Raw genomic sequence first — 21,022 nt, forward strand, 5'->3', positions numbered from 1 at the left:
GTCACCTTTTGTTTCTTAACTTGTCCCATTACCATCACCTGTTGCCTCGCACCATCATCCCTTTTGTCTCTGAATCTCTCCTGCCTCCCACCCTATCACAGACCGTTCCTTTTGTTCTTCTCCCCCCTTTCCCTGCACTTGCTTAAAAACCTGTTCCACTGAAACGTTAACTCTGTTTCTCTCTCCACAGGTGCTGCCTGATGTGCTGGGGATTTCCAGCATTTTCTGTTTTTATTTCAGATTTCCAGTATTTTGCTTTTGTATTGGTGTTTATTTCTGTTTAATTGATGCTTTTCCTTTCCATTTCTTCCATCTTCCCTGCATCGTTTACCAATTGTGAAATGAAACAAATGTTTTTATTTTTGGATGTACAATTGTTGATCTGTTCACATGGAATAGAATATATTTAAAATTACTTTCTGCAAAAAAGATGTATATTTTCTACCCTCTGTTCTCTACCTTCACTGGGGTACGGCTCCATTGCCCTCCGGTGCCCATCACCATCGATCATGCGCGGGCCCAGGCAAAGTCCCCACACTTTACAGCAGCGGTGGCTGGACAGAGACCAGGAGAGGGGGATAGCAGGCAGCCCCTTGAGCCTGTTCCGCCATTCAATGAGATCACGGCTGATCTGCGACCTAACTCCACCTACCCGTCTTTGGCCCATATCCCTTAATACCTTTTAGTTAACAAAAATCTATCAATCTCAGATTTAAAATGAACAATTGATCTAGCATCGATTGCTGTTTGCGGAAGAGAGTTCCAAACTTCTGCCACCCTTTGTGTGTAGAAGTGTTTCCTAATTTCACTCCTGAAAGGTCTGGCTCTAATTTTTAGACTATGCCCCCTAGTCCTAGAATCCCCAAACAGCGGAAATACTTTCTCTCTATCTACCCTATCTGTTCCCCTTAAAATAGTCATAACGGCACAGAAAGAGGCCATTCGGCCCATCGAGTCCGTGCCGGCTCTCTGCAGAGCAATCCAGTCAGTCCCATTCCCCTGCTCTATCCCCGTAGCCCTGCAAGTTTATTTCCCTCAAGTGCCTATCCAGTCTCCCCTTGAAAACATTGAGTGTCTCCGCTTCCACCACTTCCGTCGGCAGCGAGTTCCAGGTCATCACCACTCGCTGCGTAAAAAAGTTTTTCCTCACGTCTCCCCCTGTATCTCTTGCCCAAAACCTTAAATCTGTGTCCCCTAGTCCTTGTACCAGCAACTAGTGGGAACAGCCTTTCCCTGTCTAGCCTATCCAAACCCGTCATAATCTTGTACACCTCTATCAAATCACCCCTCAACCTCCTTCGCTGTAATGAAAACAAATCCAGCTTCTCCAACCTGTCCTTGTAGCTAAGATCCCCCATCCCCGGAACCATTCTGGTAAATCTCCTCTGCACCCTCTCAAGGGCCTTCACATCCTTCCTAAAGTGTGGTGACCAGAACTAGACGCAATACTCCAGTTGTGGCCTAACCAGCGCTTTATAAAGGTTCAGCATAACTTCTCTACTTTTGTACTCAATACCTCTATTTATGAAGCCCAAGATCCCATATGCTTTGTTAACCACTCTCTCTATGTCCTGCCACTTTCAGGGACCTATGCACATTAACTCCCAGGTCCCTCTGTCCCTGCACACTCTTTAAAACTGTGCCATTAAGTGTATATTGCCTCTCCCTGTTCCTTCTGCCAAAATGCATCACATCACATCCTTCTCTGTATTAAATTCCATGTCTTGAAAACTTTGATCAGATCGCCCCTTAAACCTTCTAATTTCCAGGGAATACAATCCTAGTTTGTGTAATCTCTCCTCGTAATTTAACCCTTGGAGTCCGGGTATTATTCTGGTAACCCTAGAATCCTGTCTGACTTTCCTCTCCCTAAACTAGGAACACTGTAGCTCCTATAAGTTCCCCCCCCCCGGATTGAGATTGGCTCAGATCGGGGAATGATCCTTGGGTGGGGTGGGGTGGGGGGGCGGGGGGGGGAGGTCTCCTGGTCAGGGTAGCTCAGTACCACAATGAGTGGTGCCCTTACCCACTGAGCTACAGAGGCAGAGTGGTGGTGGAGGGAGTGCCAGAAACAGCGCACCAAGGTTTGCGTCTGCTTGGTATACAATGGGCGGGGAGATGACGTGCAGCAGTTCTGTCAACTTTGGTCAGAGTGAGAAAGAAAGACTTGCATTTCTGTAGCGTCTTTCATGACCTCAGGACGTCCCAAAGCACTTTACAGCCAATGAAGTCGTTTTTGAACTTTAGTCACTGTTGTAATGCAGGAAACGCAGCCAATTTGCACATAGCAAGCTCCCACAAACAGCAGTGTGATGATGACCAGATAATCTGTTTTAGTGATGTTGGTCGAGGGATTAATATTGGGCCCAGGACACCAGGAAGAACTCCCCTGCTCTTACATAGAAACATAGAAGATAGGAGCAGGAGTAGGCCATTCGGCCCCTCGAGCCTGTTCCGCCATTTAATGAGATCATGGCTGATCATCCAAATTCAGTACCCTGCCCCTGCCTTCTTCCCATATCCCTTGATCCCTTTAGTCTTAAGAAATATATCTAACCCCTTCTTGAATATATTTAATGAATTGGTCTCAACTGCCTTCTGTGGTAGAGAATTCCACAGGTTCACCACTCTCTGGGTGAAGAAATTCCTCCTCATCTCAGTCCTAAATGGCTTACCCCTTATCCTTAGACTGTGACCCCTGGTTCTGGACTCCCCAACCATCGGCAACATCCTTCCTGCATCTAGTCTGTCTAGTCCTGTTAGAATTTTATAAGTTTCAATGAGATCCCCTCTCATTCTTCTAAACTCCAGCAATCGCCCCAATCTCTCCTCATACGTCATTCCTGCCATCCCAGGAATCAGTCTGGTGAATCTTCGCTGCACTCCCTCCATGGCAAGAACATCCTTCCTCAGATAAGGCGACCAAAACTGCACACAATACTCAAGGTGTGGTCTCACCAAGGCCCTGTACAACTGCAGCAAGACATCTTTGTTCCTGTACTCAAACCCTCTCGCTACGAAGGCCAACATACCATTTGCCTTCTTAACCGCCTGCTGCAACTGCATGCTTTCCTTCAGCGACTGGTGCACAGGACACCCAGGTCTCGTTGCACTTCCCCTTCTCCCAATCTATTGCCGTTCAGATAATATTCTGCCTTCCTGTTTTTGCCACCAAAGTGGATAACCTCGCATTTATCCACATTATACTGCATCTGCCATGCATCTGCCCAATCACTCAACCTGTCCAAATCATACTGGAGTTTCTCGGCATCCTCCTCACAGCACACACGCCCACCCAGCTTTGTGTCATCTGCAAACTTGGAGATATTACATCTAATTCCCTCGTCTAGATCATTAATATATATTGTGAATAGCTGGGGTCCTAGGACCGATCCCTGTGGTACCCCACTAGTCACTGCCTGCCACTCGGAAAAAGACCCGTTTATTCCAACTCTTTGCTTCCTGTCTGCCAACCAGTTCTCTATCCAAGTCAATACCTTGCCCCCAATCCCGTGTGCCTTTACACGCTAATCTCTTATGCGGGACCTTATCGAAAGCCTTCTGAAAGTCCAAGTACACCACATCCACTGGTTCTCCATTATCTATTCTACCAGTTACATCCTCAAAAAATTCCAGTAGATTAGTCAAGCACGATTTACCTTTTGTAAATCCATGTTGACTTTGTCCGATCCGGTCACTGTTTTCCAAGTGCTCTGCTATTACATCTTTTATAATGGACTCTAGCATTTTCCCCACTACCGATGTCAGGCTTACCGGTCTATAATTCCCCGTTTTCTTCGAAATAGTGGCATGGGATCTTTTACATCCACCTGAGAGGGCAGACAGGGCCTCGGTTTAACATCTCATCCGAAAGACGGCCCCTCGGACAGTGCAGCACTCCCTCAGCACTGCACTGGGCGTGTCAGCCTGGGTTACGTGCTCAAGTCTCTGGAGTGGGACTTCAACCCAAGACCTTCAGACTCCGAGGCGAGAGCGCTACCAACTAAGCCACGGCTTGACATTTTGAGTCGGGTGGGAGGAGGCTCATGTGGAGCATTAACACCGGCACAGGCCAGTTGGGCCGAATGGCCTGTTGCTGTGCTGTGAATTCTATGTAATTCTCCGTTGTGTTTGGTTTTTTAAGCTCCGGAGGTTATCAACAATGACCGTTATTCCTTTAGCCCTGATTGGTGGGGACTCGGCTGCCTGATCTACGAGATGATTCGGGGCCAGTCACCTTTTCGAAAGCGTAAAGAGAAGGTGAAGCGGGACGAGGTTGACCGACGAGTGAAAGAGGATAGGGAGGATTATTCTGAAAAGTTCTCGGAGGAGACAAGTTCCATCTGTAGCATGGTGAGTAAGTCTGGTTTTGTTGAAAGGTTTATTGTAAAGCCACCCATCTGTCTGCCCTCTGGTAACCCCACCCATGATATTGTCAATTGGCTGGAAGGCTGGAATAGCCACGGGTAGGCGGGAGGGGGCTTGGGCTTGGGGCACAGGCTCCGCACAACAACAGCTTGTGTCAGTTTCTGCTGGCCCACAGGGGGCGCACTGCATGGGCTTGGAGCGAGGCAAATGAGAAACTCAGATTTAAAATTCTCATCATCATCGTTTTCAAATCCCTCCATGGCCTCGCCCCTCCCTATCTCTGTAACCTCCTCCGGCCCGCCGAGATCTCCGCGCTGCTCCAATTCTGGCCTCTTGCGCGTCCCCGATTTTCATCGCTCCACCATTGACGGCCGTGCCTTCAGCTGCCTAGGCTCTGGAATTCCCTCCCTAAACCTCTCCGCCTCTCTCTCTTCCTTTTAAAACGCTCCTTAAAACCTACCTCTGTGACCACTTGTTCTAATATCTTCTTATGCGGCTCGGTGTCGAGTTTTGTCTGATAATCGCTCCTGTGGACGTTTTACTACGTTAAAGGTGCTATATAAATGCAAGTTGTTGTTGTTAAAGATAAAACTCGAGATGAAGGGAAGCAAATTTTAATTTAAAAATAAATTTTAGCTAACGCAAACTGTCTTGGCATGGTGTTTATGAAACATAGAAACATAGAAGATAGGAGCAGGAGTAGGCCATTCGGCCCCTCGAGCCTGCTTCGCCTTTCAATGCGATCATGGCTGATCATCTAAATTCAGTACCCGGTCCCTGCTTTCTCCCCATACTCCTTGATCCCTTTAGGCTTAAGAAATATATCCAACTCCTTCTTGAATATATTTAATGTATTGGCCTCTACTGCCTTCTGTGGTAGAGAATTCCACAGGTTCACCACTCTCTGGGTGAAGAAATTCCTCCTCATCTCTGTCCTAAATGGCTTACCCCTTATCCTTAGACTGTGACCCCTGGTTCTGGACTCCCCCACCATCGGGAACATCCTTCCTGCATCTAGTCTGTCTAGTCCTGTTAGAATTTTATAAGTTTCAATGAGATCCCCTCTCATTCTTCTAAACTGCAGCGAGTGCAAGCCCAATCGACCCAATCTCTCCTCATACGTCATTCCTGCCGTCCCAGGTATCAGCCTGGTGAACCTTCGCTGAACCAGTCCTTTCAAAAGAGAAGTTAGGAAACACTTCTACACAGAAAGGGTGGTAGAAACTTGGAACTCTGTTCCACAAACGGCAAATGATGCTAGGGCAAATTTTATATTTTAAATCTGAGATTGATAGCTTTCTGTTAACCAAAGGCATTCACCGATTTAGGGGCCAATATGCAGTTAGGTAGCTGATCAGCCATGATCTCGTTGAACGGCGGAAGACCTTTGGATTGAAATTGCTTTTTTATTGATTTGGTATGAAATGTTTTGAGCATTAGGTTAATGTAATCTCTTCATGTAGGCACGCGCTAATGGGTTGTTAATAATTTCAGTGCATGATTAAAATTGACTGCATTATGTTTTGTGTCTCGGTGGCCATTTGCAGTTACTGACCAAAGATCCAAAGGAACGGTTGGGCTGCCGAGGCGGAGGAGCTGGTGAGGTGAAGCAGCATCCTATATTTCGACACATCAACTTCAAGAGGCTTGAGGCGAACATGTGGGACCCTCCTTTTGTTCCAGATGTGAGTGCATAAAACGGTTTTGAGTATTGCCCCCCCCCTCTCTTTTCCACCCCCCCCCCCAAAAAAAAGCTGCAAGTTTACCCGTGCAATTTTTGGTGCGGCTTAAATATCGATCTAACTCCGTGCTGATCTGTAAATTTCTTATTTAGACTGAAGTGAAACAGTCAAACTTTGACTCTTTAGTTTGGGAAAGGCGAGGCAATGGGTGGTGGGGGGGGCGGGGGAGAAAGGTGGAGAGGTGTAATGTTAATTCACTTAATTAGAAGATAAACCCAGCAACTACAGTCCAGTCAGTTTAACCTCGGTAGTGGGGAAGCTTTTAGAATCAGGGACAAAATTACTTGGTGGATTAATTAAGGAAAGCCAGCACAGATTTGTTAAAAGGCAAATCGTGTTTAACTAACTTATTGAATATTTTGATGAGGTAGCAGAGAGGGTTGATGAGGGTAATGTGGTTGACGTGGTGTACATGGATTTCCAAAAAGCATTTGATAAAGTGCCACATAATAGGCTTGCCAGCAAAGTTGAAGCCCATGGAATAAAAGGGACAGTGGCAGCACGGATATGAAATTGGCTAAGTGACAGGAAACAGAGAGTAATGGTGAACGGTTGTTTTTCGGACTGGAGGAAGGTATACAGTGGTGTTCCCCAGGGTGGGTACTAGGACCACTGCTTTTCTTGATATATATTAATGACTTGGATGTGGCTGTACAGGGCACAATTTCAAAATTTGCAGATGAGACAAAACTTGGAAATATAGTGAACAGTGAGGAGGAGAGTGATAGACTTCAAGAAAACATAGACAAGCTGGTGGAATGGGTGGACACGTGGCAGATGAAATTTAACGCAGAAAAGTGTGAAGTGATGCACAGGAAGAATGAGGAGAGGCAATATAAACTAAAGGGTACAATTCTAAAGGGGGTGCATGAACAGAGAGACCTGGGGGTATATGTGCAGAAATCGTTGAAGGTGGAAGAGCAGGTTGGGAAAGCAGTTAAAAAGCATATATGATACTGGGCTTAATATCTGTCATATTGGGCAGAAACAACAAAAACCCAAAGCAAACTCAATTGCTACTTGGCCCTAAACAGACAATTCCACATGGCTGATTACCTGACCATGGTAAAGGATAGCAAACTGAGAAAAACTTTGACAATGTACAGACTTAGTGAACATAACCTGGCGATCGAAAAAGGTAGACACAGACAGACCCGGCTACCAAGAGAGGACAGGATATGCTCTCACTGCAGTCAGGGAGTGGTGGAGACAGAGATGCACTTCCTCACAGCTTGTAGAAAATATCAGGGCATAAGGGAGAATTTCTACCCAAAATTCACAAATATATGCCCGGAATTCAGAAATTTGAATGACGACCAAAAACTCCCATACCTACTAGGGGAAGAGAGAAATTGCATAACACTAGCGGCACACTATGTTACAGCTTGCCATAAACAGAGGGACAACCAGTAAATATAAGAAAAGAGTATATATAAATTATATGAAAGTATATATTTATACACTCAGGGATATATCTGTTTATACACTGTATGGATAGATCTGTATTTTTGTGAACAAACATGAATGTTTTCCGATGCTTTGGCAACATAAGATGTAACTTGTCATGCCAATAAAGCGAATTGAATTGAGTACAAAAGCAAGGAAGTTATGATGAACTTTTATGAAACACTGGTTCAGCCTCAACTGGAGTATTGTGTCCAATTCTGGGCACCGCACTTTAGGAAGAATGTGAAGGCCTCAGAGAGGGTGTAGAAAAGATTTACGAGAATGATTCCAGGGATGAGGGACTTCAGTTACGTGGATAGACTGGAGAAGCTGGGGTTGTTCTCCTTGGAGCAGAGAAGGTTGAGAGGAGATTTGATAGAGGTGTTCAAAATCATGAGGGGTCTGGACAGAGTAGAGAGAGAGAAACTGTTCCCTTTGGCGGAAGGGTCGAGAACCAGAGGACACAGATTTAAGGTGATTGGAAAAAGAACCAAAGGCGACGTGAGGAAAAACTTTTTTACACAGCGAGTGGTTAGGATCTAGAATGCGCTGCCTGAAAGGGTGGAGGAGGCAGATTCAGTCGTGACTTTCAAAAGGGAATTGGATAAGCACCTGAAGGAAAACAATTTGTAGGGCTACGGGGAAAAGGCAGGGGAGTGGGACTAGCTGAAATGCTCTGGCAGAGAGCCGGCACGGGCTCGACAGGCCAAATGGCCTCCTACTGTGCAGTAACCATTCTATGATTCTATAACGTGGACTGCCTTGGTAGCTCTTACCCCACTTGCTGATTTATTGTTTTGCTGTCTGCCCTCTCAGGTGGGCGTCAAAGACCCCACGGCACTATTTGAAGAAGAGCAGGGGAGTTCTCCCCGGTGTCCTGACCAATATTTATCCCTCAATCAACCTAACAAAAACAGATTATTACATAGAATGTACAGCACAGAAACAGGCCATGTGGCCCAACAGGTCGATGCTGGTGTTTACACTCCCACCCTATCATCACACCCCTCTATTCCTTTCCCCCATGTATGTTCATCTAGCGTCTCCTTAACTGCATCATCATCAAGCATTTCATTGCTGTTTGTGGGATCTTGCTGTGCTCCAATAGCTGAAACGTTTCCTACCTTACAACAGTGACTACACTTCAAAAGTACTTATACAAAAAGAAAATACTGCAGATGCTGGAAATCTGAAATAAAAACAGAAAATGCTGGAGATACTCAGCAGGTCAGGCAGCGTTTGTGAAGAGAGAAACGGAGTTAATGTTTCAGGTCAATGACCTTTCGTCAGAATTGGGGACCAGTTAATGCTCCACGTCCTGGAGACACAACACACTGCTCCACATCCTGGAGAGACACAACACACTGCTCCACATCCTGGAGAGACACAACACACTGCTCCACATCCTGGAGAGACACAACACACTGCTCCACATCCTGGAGAGACACAACACACTGCTCCACATCCTGGAGAGACACAACACACTGCTCCACATCCTGGAGAGACACAACACACTGCTCCACATCCTGGAGAGACAACACACTGCTCCACATCCTGGAGACACAACACACTGCTCCACATCCTGGAGAGACAACACACTGCTCCACATCCTGGAGAGACACAACACACTGCTCCACATCCTGGAGAGACACAACACACTGCTCCACATCCTGGAGAGACACAACACACTGCTCCACATCCTGGAGAGACAACACACTGCTCCACATCCTGGAGAGACAACACACTGCTCCACATCCTGGAGACACAACACACTGCTCCACATCCTGGAGACACAACACACTGCTCCACATCCTGGAGAGACACAACACACTGCTCCACATCCTGGAGAGACAACACACTGCTCCACATCCTGGAGAGACAACACACTGCTCCACATCCTGGAGAGACAACACACTGCTCCACATCCTGGAGACACAACACACTGCTCCACATCCTGGAGACACAACACACTGCTCCACATCCTGGAGACACAACACACTGCTCCACATCCTGGAGAGACACAACACACTGCTCCACATCCTGGAGACACAACACACTGCTCCACATCCTGGAGAGACAACACACTGCTCCACATCCTGGAGACACAACACACTGCTCCACATCCTGGAGAGACAACACACTGTTCCACATCCTGGAGAGACACAACACACTGCTCCACATCCTGGAGACACAACACACTGCTCCACATCCTGGAGACACAACACACTGCTCCACATCCTGGAGAGACACAACACACTGCTCCACGTCCTGGAGAGACACAACACACTGCTCCACATCCTGGAGACACAACACACTGCTCCACATCCCGGAGAGACACAACACACTGCTCCACATCCCGGAGAGACACAACACACTGCTCCACATCCCGGAGAGACACAACACACTGCTCCACATCCCGGAGAGACACAACACACTGCTCCACATCCCGGAGAGACACAACACACTGCTCCACATCCCGGAGAGACACAACACACTGCTCCACATCCCGGAGAGACACAACACACTGCTCCACATCCTGGAGAGACACAACACACTGCTCCACATCCTGGAGAGACACAACACACTGCTCCACATCCTGGAGAGACACAACACACTGCTCCACATCCTGGAGAGACAACACACTGCTCCACATCCTGGAGAGACAACACACTGCTCCACATCCTGGAGAGACACAACACACTGCTCCACATCCTGGAGAGACAACACACTGCTCCACATCCTGGAGAGACACAACACACTGCTCCACATCCTGGAGAGACAACACACTGCTCCACATCCTGGAGAGACAACACACTGCTCCACATCCTGGAGACACAACACACTGCTCCACATCCTGGAGACACAACACACTGCTCCACATCCTGGAGACACAACACACTGCTCCACATCCTGGAGACACAACACACTGCTCCACATCCTGGAGAGACACAACACACTGCTCCACGTCCTGGAGAGACACGACACACTGCTCCACATCCTGGAGAGACAACACACTGCTCCACATCCTGGAGAGACAACACACTGCTCCACATCCTGGAGACACAACACACTGCTCCACATCCTGGAGACACAACACACTGCTCCACATCCTGGAGACACAACACACTGCTCCACATCCTGGAGAGACACAACACACTGCTCCACATCCTGGAGACACAACACACTGCTCCACATCCTGGAGAGACAACACACTGCTCCACATCCTGGAGACACAACACACTGCTCCACATCCTGGAGAGACAACACACTGTTCCACATCCTGGAGAGACACAACACACTGCTCCACATCCTGGAGACACAACACACTGCTCCACATCCTGGAGACACAACACACTGCTCCACATCCTGGAGAGACACAACACACTGCTCCACGTCCTGGAGAGACACAACACACTGCTCCACATCCTGGAGACACAACACACTGCTCCACATCCCGGAGAGACACAACACACTGCTCCACATCCCGGAGAGACACAACACACTGCTCCACATCCCGGAGAGACACAACACACTGCTCCACATCCCGGAGAGACACAACACACTGCTCCACATCCCGGAGAGACACAACACACTGCTCCACATCCCGGAGAGACACAACACACTGCTCCACATCCCGGAGAGACACAACACACTGCTCCACATCCCGGAGAGACACAACACACTGCTCCACATCCCGGAGAGACACAACACACTGCTCCACATCCTGGAGACACAACACACTGCTCCACATCCTGGAGAGACACAACACACTGCTCCACATCCTGGAGAGACACAACACACTGCTCCACATCCTGGAGAGACACAACACACTGCTCCACATCCTGGAGAGACAACACACTGCTCCACATCCTGGAGAGACAACACACTGCTCCACATCCTGGAGAGACAACACACTGCTCCACATCCTGGAGAGACACAACACACTGCTCCACATCCTGGAGAGACACAACACACTGCTCCACATCCTGGAGAGACACAACACACTGCTCCACATCCTGGAGAGACACAACACACTGCTCCACATCCTGGAGAGACACAACACACTGCTCCACATCCTGGAGAGACACAACACACTGCTCCACATCCCGGAGAGACACAACACACTGCTCCACATCCCGGAGAGACACAACACACTGCTCCACATCCTGGAGAGACACAACACACTGCTCCACATCCTGGAGAGACACAACACACTGCTCCACATCCTGGAGAGACACAACACACTGCTCCACATCCCGGAGAGACACAACACACTGCTCCACATCCTGGAGAGACACAACACATTTATTGCCCTCGAGAAGGTGGTGGTGAGCCACCTTCTTGAACCGCTGCAGTCCGTGTGGTGAAGGTGCTCCCACAGTGCTGTTAGGGAGGGAGATCCAGGGTTTTGACCCAGTGACAATGAAGGAAGCTGAGTTATGAGCAGAGTACTCAGAATTTGGGAATATTAACTCTGAAGAAAAGGTTCAGGGGTCATTTTATAGAAGTATTCAAAATCCTATAGACAAGCATCAATGTATTTAATGTGGTCACAAATTGTACAGGAAACCATAACCTCAAACTTAGAAGAGGGAGGGTGATAAGTCTTGATTACTTTATGCAGTGAATTGTCAGTGCATGAAAAAGTACTTCATTGGCTGTAAAGCGCTTTGGGACGTCCTGAGGTCGTGAAAGGTGCTGTAGAAATGCATCTTTTTTTGTTTGTTTTGCAGCCCAGAGCAGTTTACTGTAAAGACGTCCTGGACATTGAGCAGTTCTCCACAGTCAAAGGGGTAAACCTGGATCCGACAGATGACGACTTCTACTCCAAGTTCGTCACGGGTAGCGTCTCCATTCCTTGGCAAAACGAGGTAACGTAACTTGTACGCAGACGCTCAGCGTTCCACTTAATACACGGGAGGACTCTTGCTATCAGAAGTCAGATGTCAAAAATACGAATGGCAGGAATTGATTCTCGTTGTGCGTGGCTGTGAACTAATATTGAGGGCCGTGCTCTTTTTTTGGATTAGTCTATATATCCTGGCCCCGTCTGCCTGTTCCAACGGTTCAGAGAGATCCCGTCACAACTAGGAAGTTATGCTAAACCTTTATAAAACATTGGTTCGGCCTCCGCTTGTGTTCAATTCTGGGCACCACACTTTAGGCAGGATGTCAAGGCCTTGGGAGAGGGGCCGGAGGAGATTTACTAGAATGGTACCCGCGATGAGGGACTTCAGGATAGACTGGAGAAGCTGGGGTTGTTCTCCTTAGAGCAGAGAAGGTTCTGGGGAGATTTAATAGAGGTGTTTGAAATTATGAGGGGTTTTGATAGAGTAGATAGGAAGGAACGGTTTTCACTGGCAGGAGGGTCAGTAACCAGAGGACAGATTTAAGGTAATTGGCAAAAGATCCAGGGGTGACATTTTTTTATGCAGCGAGTTGTTGTGATCTGGAATGCACTGCCTGAAAGGGTGGTGGAAGCAGATTCAATAGTAACATTCAAAAGGGAAATTGGATAAATACGTGAAAAGGATAAATTTACAGGGCAATGGGGGAATCAGCAGGGGGTGTGCGACTAATTGGATCGTGTAGTGTATGTGCCTTTAAGAGCCCCATGTGTGCTGTAATGCCGGTAATGGCCACTCTGGCTATATAAGCCTGTATATTGTGTTATATCCGTTAGTACCCCTCCAGACTTTGCTTAGTAAACACCTATGAACCAACTCCTGTCTCCAGTGTCTCTATCAACACACGGACACTACAGATTGCTCTTTCATAGAGTCGGCACAGGCACGATGGGCTGAATGGCCTCCTTCTGTGCTGTATGATGTTATCTCATGGCTATTTATGGGATGTCTTTGATACAGATTGGCTGCAGGACTTTGCTTATATAGCAGTTACTACATTTTCCAAACAAGCTCTCTACTATGTTCCGATGTGATATATTTTATGATGTCAGGAATTACTGCATTAGTCTTCTTCTTAGGCAGTCCCTCGGAACCGAAGATGACTTGCTTCCACATTAAATTGAGTTCTCAGGTGACTGATGAGTCCAACGTGGGACCTACAGTCTCTGTCACAGGTGGGGCAGACGGTGGTTGAAGGGGCGGGTGGGTGGGGTGCTTGGGTTGACGTGCGCTCCTTCCAATGTTTGCGCTTGGCTTCCGCTTGCTCCCGGCTCGAGGTATTCGGCGCCTTCCCGGATGCTTCTGCTCCACTTTGTACGGTCTTGGGCCAGGGATTCCCAGGTGTCGGTGGGGATGTTGCACTTTTTCAAGGAGGCTTTGAGGGTGTCCTTGAAGCCTTTCCTCTGCCCACCTGGGGCTCTCTTGCCGTGTCGGAGCTCCGAGTAGAGCGCTTGTTTTGGGAGTCTCGTAACGGGCATGCGGACGATGTGACCCGTCCATCGGAGCTGATCGAGCATGGTCAAAGCTTTGTTGCTGGGGATGTTGGCCTGAGCAAGAACACTGACTTTGATGTGCCTGTCCTGCCAATGGATTTGCAGGATCTTGCGGAGGCAGCGTTGGTGGTACTTCTCCAGTGCTTTGAGGTGCCTGCTGTACATGGTCCATGTCTCTGAGGCATACAGCAGGGCGGGTATCACTGCTGCTCTGTAGACCATGAGCTTGGTGCTGGGTTTGAGGTCCTGGTCTTCAAATACTCTCTTCCTCAGGTGACTGAAGGCGGTGTTGGACTACTGAATTACCGTATTAGTAATCCAGAGGTCTTTACTAATGATCCAGAGAAAGCATGTTCAAGTCTCACCACGGTAATTTGAGAATTTTGAATTCAGTTTTTTTTTTTAAAGTATCTGGAAATAAAGAGCTGGTATCAGTAAAAATGGCCATTAAGTTGTTAGATTGTCGTAAAGACCCATCCGGTTCACTATTTTCATTGAGGGACGGAAACCTGTCGTCCTTACCCGGTCTGGTCTATATGTGACTCTAATCCCATACAGACATGGTTGACTCTTAACTGGCCTCTGAAAGTGGCCGAGCCACTCAATTGTATCAGCAGGAGATGTCCCACCACCACCGTCTCAGGGCAACTAGGGATGGGCAATAAATGCTGGCCTTGCCAGCGACACCCTTATTCCGAGAATGAATAACAAAAAAAAATGCCAATTTGTTCATTTAATTGGATTTTTTTTAAATTGTACTGCAGATGATTGATACAGAATGTTTTAAAGAAGTAAATACCTATGGGAGTGATGGGACGTTATCACCAGACCTGGACAGCAGCCAGCCCGATCCACCTCCGAAACGAGGCCTGTGGCATAGGCTTTGCAGACGTGAGGTAAGCCACTTTTAACCATCTCATGGATTTCCACCCCCCACCACCCCCATTTTCCTCACCCAACTTTTTCATCATCCCTGAAGGTGCTGAATCCACTTCTGAGGTACGGTCCTCTGGCACCTCTCTTGTGCAGTCCCCACCGCTTACACCGTACGTGCTTATCCCCGGACAGCCGCCTATATCGGGGAAATGGCGCTAATCATCTGTCATCACTATAGAAGTCAATCGCAATGGCGCCGCTTAAAACTTATTAAGCGGGCTGTCTTTTTCGTGCAGTTCAGTGGCTCAGTGTGGTAGCACACTCTCCTCTGAGTCAGAAGGTTGTGGGTTCAAGTCCCACTCCAGAGACTTGAGCTCAAAAATCTAGGCTGACACTCCCAGTGAGGGAGTGCTGCACTGTCATAGAGTTATACAGCACAGAAAGGGACCCTTTGGCCCATCGTGTCTGCACCGGCCATCAAGCCCTGTCTATTCTAATCCCATTTTCCAGCATTTGGTCCGTAGCCTTGTATGCTATGGCGTTTCAAGTGCTCATCTAAATGCTTCTTGAATGTTGTGAGGGTTCCTGCCTCTACCACCCTTTCAGGCAGTGAGTTCCAGATTCCAACCACCCTCTGGGTGAAAAAGTTCTTCCTCAAATCCCCTCTAAACCTCCTGCCCCTTATCTTGAATCTATGCCCCCTTGTTATTGACCCCTCTACGAAGGGAAAAAGTTCCTTTCTATCTACCCTATCTATGCCCCTCATAATTTTGTACACCTCAATCAGGTCCCCCCTCAGCCTTCTCTGCTCTGTCGGAGGTGCCGTCTTTTGGATGAGACGTTAAACCGAGGCCCCGTCTGCGCTCTCTGGTGGATGTAAAAGATCCCAGGGCCACTATTCGAAGGTGAGCAGGGGAAGTTCTCCCCAGCGTCCTGGTCAATATTTATCCCTCAACCAGTATCCCTAAAAAAAAACAGATTATCTGGCCATTATCTAATTGCTGATTGTGGGATCTTGCTGTGTGCATGAATCAGCTGCCGTGTTTCCTACATTACAACAGTCATAGAAACATAGAAGATAGGAGCAGGAGTAGGCCATTCGGCCCTTCGAGCCTGTTCTGCCACTTAATGAGATCATGGCTGATCATCCGAATTCAGTACCCTGTCCCTGCCTTCTCTCCATATCCCTTGATCCCTTTAGCCTTAAGAAATATATCTAACTCCTTCTTGAATATATTTAATGAATTGGCCTCTACTGCCTTCTGTGGTAGAGAATTCCACAGGTTCACCACTCTCTGGGTGAAGAAATTCCTCCTCATCTCTGTCCTAAATGGCTTACCCCTTATCCTTAGACTGTGACCCCTGGTTCTGGACTCCCCGGCCATCGGGAACATCCTTCCTGCATCTAGTCTGTCCAGTCCTGTTAGAATTTTATAAGTTTCAATGAGATCCCCTCTCATTCTTCTAAACTCCAGCGAGTATAAGCCCAATCGACCCAATCTCTCCTCATACGTCATTCCTGCCATCCCAGGTATCAGCCTGGTGAATCTTTGCTGAACTCCTTCCATAGCAAGAACATCCTTCCTCAGATAAGGCAACCAAAACTGCACACAACACTCAAGGTGCGGTCTCACCAAGGCCCTGTACAACTGCAGCAAGACATCCTTGTTCCTGTACTCAAACCCTCTCGCTACGAAGGCCAACATACCATTTGCCGCCTTAACCGCCTGCTGCACCTGCATGCTTACCTTCAGCGACTGGTGCACAAGGACACCCAGGTCTCATTACACTTCCCCTTCTTCCAATCTATTGCCATTCAGATAATCTGCCTTCCTGTTTTTGACACCAAAGTGGATAACCTCACATTTATCCACGTTATATTGCATCTGCCATGCTTCTGCCCAATCACCCAACCTGTCCAAATCATCCTGAAGTCCCCCATTCAATAAGATCATGGCTGATCTTCGACCTCATCTTCACTTTCCCCGCACTATCCCCATATCCCTCGTTTCCTTTGGTGTCCAAAAAATCTATCGATCTCAGTCTTGAATACACTCAACGACTGGGCATCCACAGCCCTCTGGGGTAGAGAATTCCAAAGATTCACCACCCTCTGAGTGAAGAAATTCCTCCTCGGCTCAGTCCAGAATGGCCCTTATCCTGAGACTGTGTGACCCCCTGGTTCGAGCCTCCCCAACCAGGTATCCTGTCTGGATACAGACAAAATTTAAGTTCTTTGGTTCTCGTGTGCGACTAGGTTGTACAACAAAAGTCGCAGAGGTTGAACTGGCTGGAAAGAAAAAAAAACAAAAGAAAAGTTGGATAAAATCCTGAAACATGGGATTAATTGTTTTATCAATCTACCCTGTCAAGCCCTCTAAGAATTTTATACATTTCAATGAGATCACCTCTCATTCTTCTAAACTCCAGAGAATATAGGCCCAATCTACTCAATCTCTCCTCCTTGGACACTTCCCCCCCCCCCCCCCACCCCAGGAATCAGTCTGGTGAACCTTCGTTGCACTTCCCTCGAAGGCAAGTATATCCTTCCTTAGCTAAGGAGACCAGAACTGTGCACAGTTTCAATAACTAATGTGTGTGGTTTTTCTCATTTCGTTCACCATTCTCTTGCTCCAGGTCTGTTTCAAAAGCAGCTTCAGTGATGATGAAGACAACCCTTCAAGGATTCAGTAGTTGCTACGGCAACCAGAAATTACCTTGGAAAATAAAAGAGAAAACTGATAGATTTCAGGTTAAACTGGGAACATGTATTAAAATGTATTATATTTCAACAAAAAATAACTGCTGTATGAGTTTACATATTTTGTACATTTGTACTTGAATTATGTCCTAGATGTATATTTTCACTAAAGTTGTACAAAAAGCCATATATTAAGTACCACTTGAATGCACACATTAATTTTAGCAGGAATGACTTTGGAATTATCTATTTAAAAGTTTATTTTGAATTATTTTTTTAAAAACAGAAGAAGCACAGCAATGTAAATGTGGCACGCTATTTGCAAATCGTGATTCAAGAGTGACTTGGCTGGATTTTGTTTCAGTAAAGTGAGGCCTATGCACACATGCACTTGCTGTCTAGGTGCTTGCTGATGCGTGTACCACAGAGTGAGTGTGTGTGTGTGTGTGTAATTATATACACGTGTATAATTATATATGCGTGTGTAATTATATACGCGTGTATAATCATGTGTAATCGTGCGTGCATGTGTATATATAATTATATACGTGTGTATTGTGTGTGTATAATTATACACGTGTGTGTACACGCGCATGTGTATATAATTATATAAGTGTGTGTGTGTATAATTATATATATGTGTGAGTGTGTGTGGCCTGGAATCGCACCTTGTGGTCCAGGTAAACGCCACACCTCAAGTGCAAATATTGTGAATTCTGTATGTTTTTGTTGGAATTTGGACCCTTGTTGCTGTGTTCATAGGCCTAACGTTTATCATTAAAATGGATCGTAACTAAGGCCACTGAGTTACAGTCTGCACGGAAAACAGGACGGAATTCAACCCCCGACACACCAAATAATGCCATGCAAGGGAAAACAGAATCTGGCACATTCAATGTCTCTTCATTCCAAACTGACCGAATGCGACTCCTCCCCAACCCACCCCCCTCTTCCCCGGCACCCCAGTGATGATCCCATCCCATGTAATAAAATCGAATTTGACTCACTCGGGTCATCATTAATTGGTTTGGCCTTGTTCTGTAAATGAGCCGAGTCGCATAACGTGATTTCCTCCATAACCCCAGTTTAAAAATCCCAGACTCCCACGCGATAAAAGCAGAATTTGACTAATTCAACCAACGTGAACCAGTGGCCCTGGTTAATGCATTGAAAGCTTTATAACCTCATATCTGTGGAAACATTCCCGTATTACCTTATCTATAAACCCGAGGTTCTGACGACGTCAGATTCATCCGTACCAAACTTTTTTTTAAAACAAACGATATATTTTCTTTTTGTGTTGGGTATTTTACCTACGATTCCTTTCCTAAAAGCTGTGAAGGATTTAAGTTGATGATCTCTCTATTCCGTAATATTGGACTTTTGTGGTTTCAATGTCTTGCACTAAGTGCCATTTTTATTTTTTAGATGTTGCCTGTTCTCAACACAGATTTTCCAGTTGTAGTTAAGACAAAAAAAGCATGTGGTTATTGTATCTGCAAACTTGTTATCGATAAGGCATCTCTGTGTGCCTAGATATCAGAATCTCATGTTGAACAGGTCTAATTCCATTACACTTAGTGACCGGTTTTGTGCTAATATAAGTCGTGTTTTTTTAATCCAGTGTGTGTATATCCTTCCTAAACTGGGAATCTTAAAGGTTCTTGCCTAGTGTCACTGGGTTTATTTTTTATTATGTTGGAGCATTTTAAATTAATAAATACTGCCATTTGTATACAGTTCCATTGTCTCGTGTTTGTGAATGAAGCGTTCCCCAAGACGAGTCCTCATGAAGGTGCGTTAGCTCATTCGCTCTCGTCCTCCTGGAATTCTCCCGCTCAGTGGTATTCCCATCTCTCACGTGATGCATACGGATGGGGAAGGTGGTCCGGTCCCTATTGGCTCATTGATTGAGAAGGATCTATCGGCTTCCCATCCTCTCCGACAATCCAACTATTCTTCAAATGATCTGAGTTTGTTTTGCCTCCATTATCCTATCTGCCGTTCATTCCAAGTCTTGGCGCAGAGAAGGTTGAGAGGAGAATTGATAGAGATGCTCAAAATCATGAGGGGTCCGGACAGAGTAGATAGAAACTGTTCCCATTGGTGGAAGGGCCGAGACCCAGACTCAGTGGTTAGCACTGTTGCCTCACAGCGCCAGGGACCCGGGTTCGAATCCGGCCTCGGGTGACTGTCTGTGTGGAGTTTGCACATTCTCCCCGTGTTTGCGTGGGTTTTCTCCGGGTGCTCCGGTTTCCTCCCACAGTCCAAAGATGTGCGGGTTAGGTTGATTGGCTATGATAAATTGACCCTTAGTGTTAGGGGGATTAAATACGTGGGGTTACGGGGATAGGGTGGGATATGTTGGTGTAGGGGTTGCGGGGAATTGGGTGGGATATGTGTCGGTGCAGGCTCGATGGGCCGAAATGGCCTCTATCTGCACTGTGGGGTTTCTGTGATTCTGTTTCTGTGACACAGATTTAAGGTGATTGGCAAAAGAACCAAAGGCGACATGAGGAAAAACTTTTTTACCCAGCGAGTGGTTAGGATCTGGAATGCACTGCCTGAAAGGGTGGTGGAGGCAGATTCGATCGTGGCTTTCAAAAGGGAATTGGATAAGTACCTGAAGGAGAAAGATTTGCAGTGCTACAAGGAAAGGGTGGGGGAGTGGGACTAGCTGAAGTGCTCTTGCAGAGAGCCGGCACGGGCTCGACGGGCCGAATGGCCTCCTTCTGTGCTGTAACCATTCTATGATTCTATAACTACTCTCTCTCTGTCGAGATACCTCCTGACATTGGCCCCAGATGTGCCTCTCACCGGTTTTAACCTATGCCTCCTTGACCTACTTTCATTGCATGCTTACCAATAGTGCTTGGTGATTTCTCTTTTCCATACCCTTTTTTTAAATAAATAGGAATTCTCAGGTGGTTATAACTATCAGGAAAGACTGAACCGGCTGGGGCTCTTTTCTCTAGAAAAGAGAAGGCTGAGGGGGTGACCTAACAGAGGTCTTTAAAATTATGAAGCGGTTCGATAGGGTAGATGTAGGGGAGACCAAAACTGGGGGTTATAAATAAAAGATAGTCACTAATAAATCCAATCGGGAATTCAGGAGAAACTTCTTTACCCAGAGAGTGGTTAGAATGTGGAACTCGCTACCACAGGAAGTAGTTGAGGCAAAGTGCAGAGATGCATTTAAGTACATGAGGGAGAAAGGAATAGAAGTTTATACAGATGGGGTGAGGTGAAGCAAGGTGGGAGGAGGCTCGTGTGGCGCATAAAAACCAGCATAGGCCAGTTTGGCCTGTTTCTGTGTTGTACATTCTATGTAATATATTTTATTCCCTTCTCAGTCATCATAAAGATTAAAAGCCCACCTTTCTCCCGTCTTTCTTCGTCTGTAGTATTTATTCAAAATGGATAGTTCTACACCGAATACGTCACTATAAACGCTGCTGATGGGAGTTTAGCGCGCACATTGTTTCTGGC

At 46.8% G+C, this 21,022-nt stretch overlaps 1 protein-coding gene across 1 annotated transcript in view; it reads left to right on the top strand.

Annotated features, from left to right (window-relative positions):
• LOC147123982 (G protein-coupled receptor kinase 5-like) overlaps window positions 1-19,273 on the top strand; it is a 160,841-nt gene extending 141,568 nt beyond the window's left edge. Inside the window, exons 9-13 of the mRNA XM_086002705.1 lie at window positions 4,145-4,353; window positions 5,916-6,053; window positions 12,290-12,427; window positions 14,721-14,852; window positions 17,470-19,273. Of these exons, the coding sequence (XP_085858831.1) occupies window positions 4,145-4,353; window positions 5,916-6,053; window positions 12,290-12,427; window positions 14,721-14,852; window positions 17,470-17,526 (674 nt within the window). The 3' untranslated portion in view covers window positions 17,527-19,273. The remainder of the gene's footprint in view (window positions 1-4,144; window positions 4,354-5,915; window positions 6,054-12,289; window positions 12,428-14,720; window positions 14,853-17,469) is intronic.
• The last annotated feature ends 1,749 nt before the right edge of the window (window positions 19,274-21,022 follow it).

This window comes from Somniosus microcephalus, chromosome 1, assembly GCF_052327205.1.
Source record: "Somniosus microcephalus isolate GS21.2 chromosome 1, FLI_Smic_1.0, whole genome shotgun sequence".
Lineage (NCBI taxonomy): Eukaryota > Metazoa > Chordata > Chondrichthyes > Squaliformes > Somniosidae > Somniosus > Somniosus microcephalus.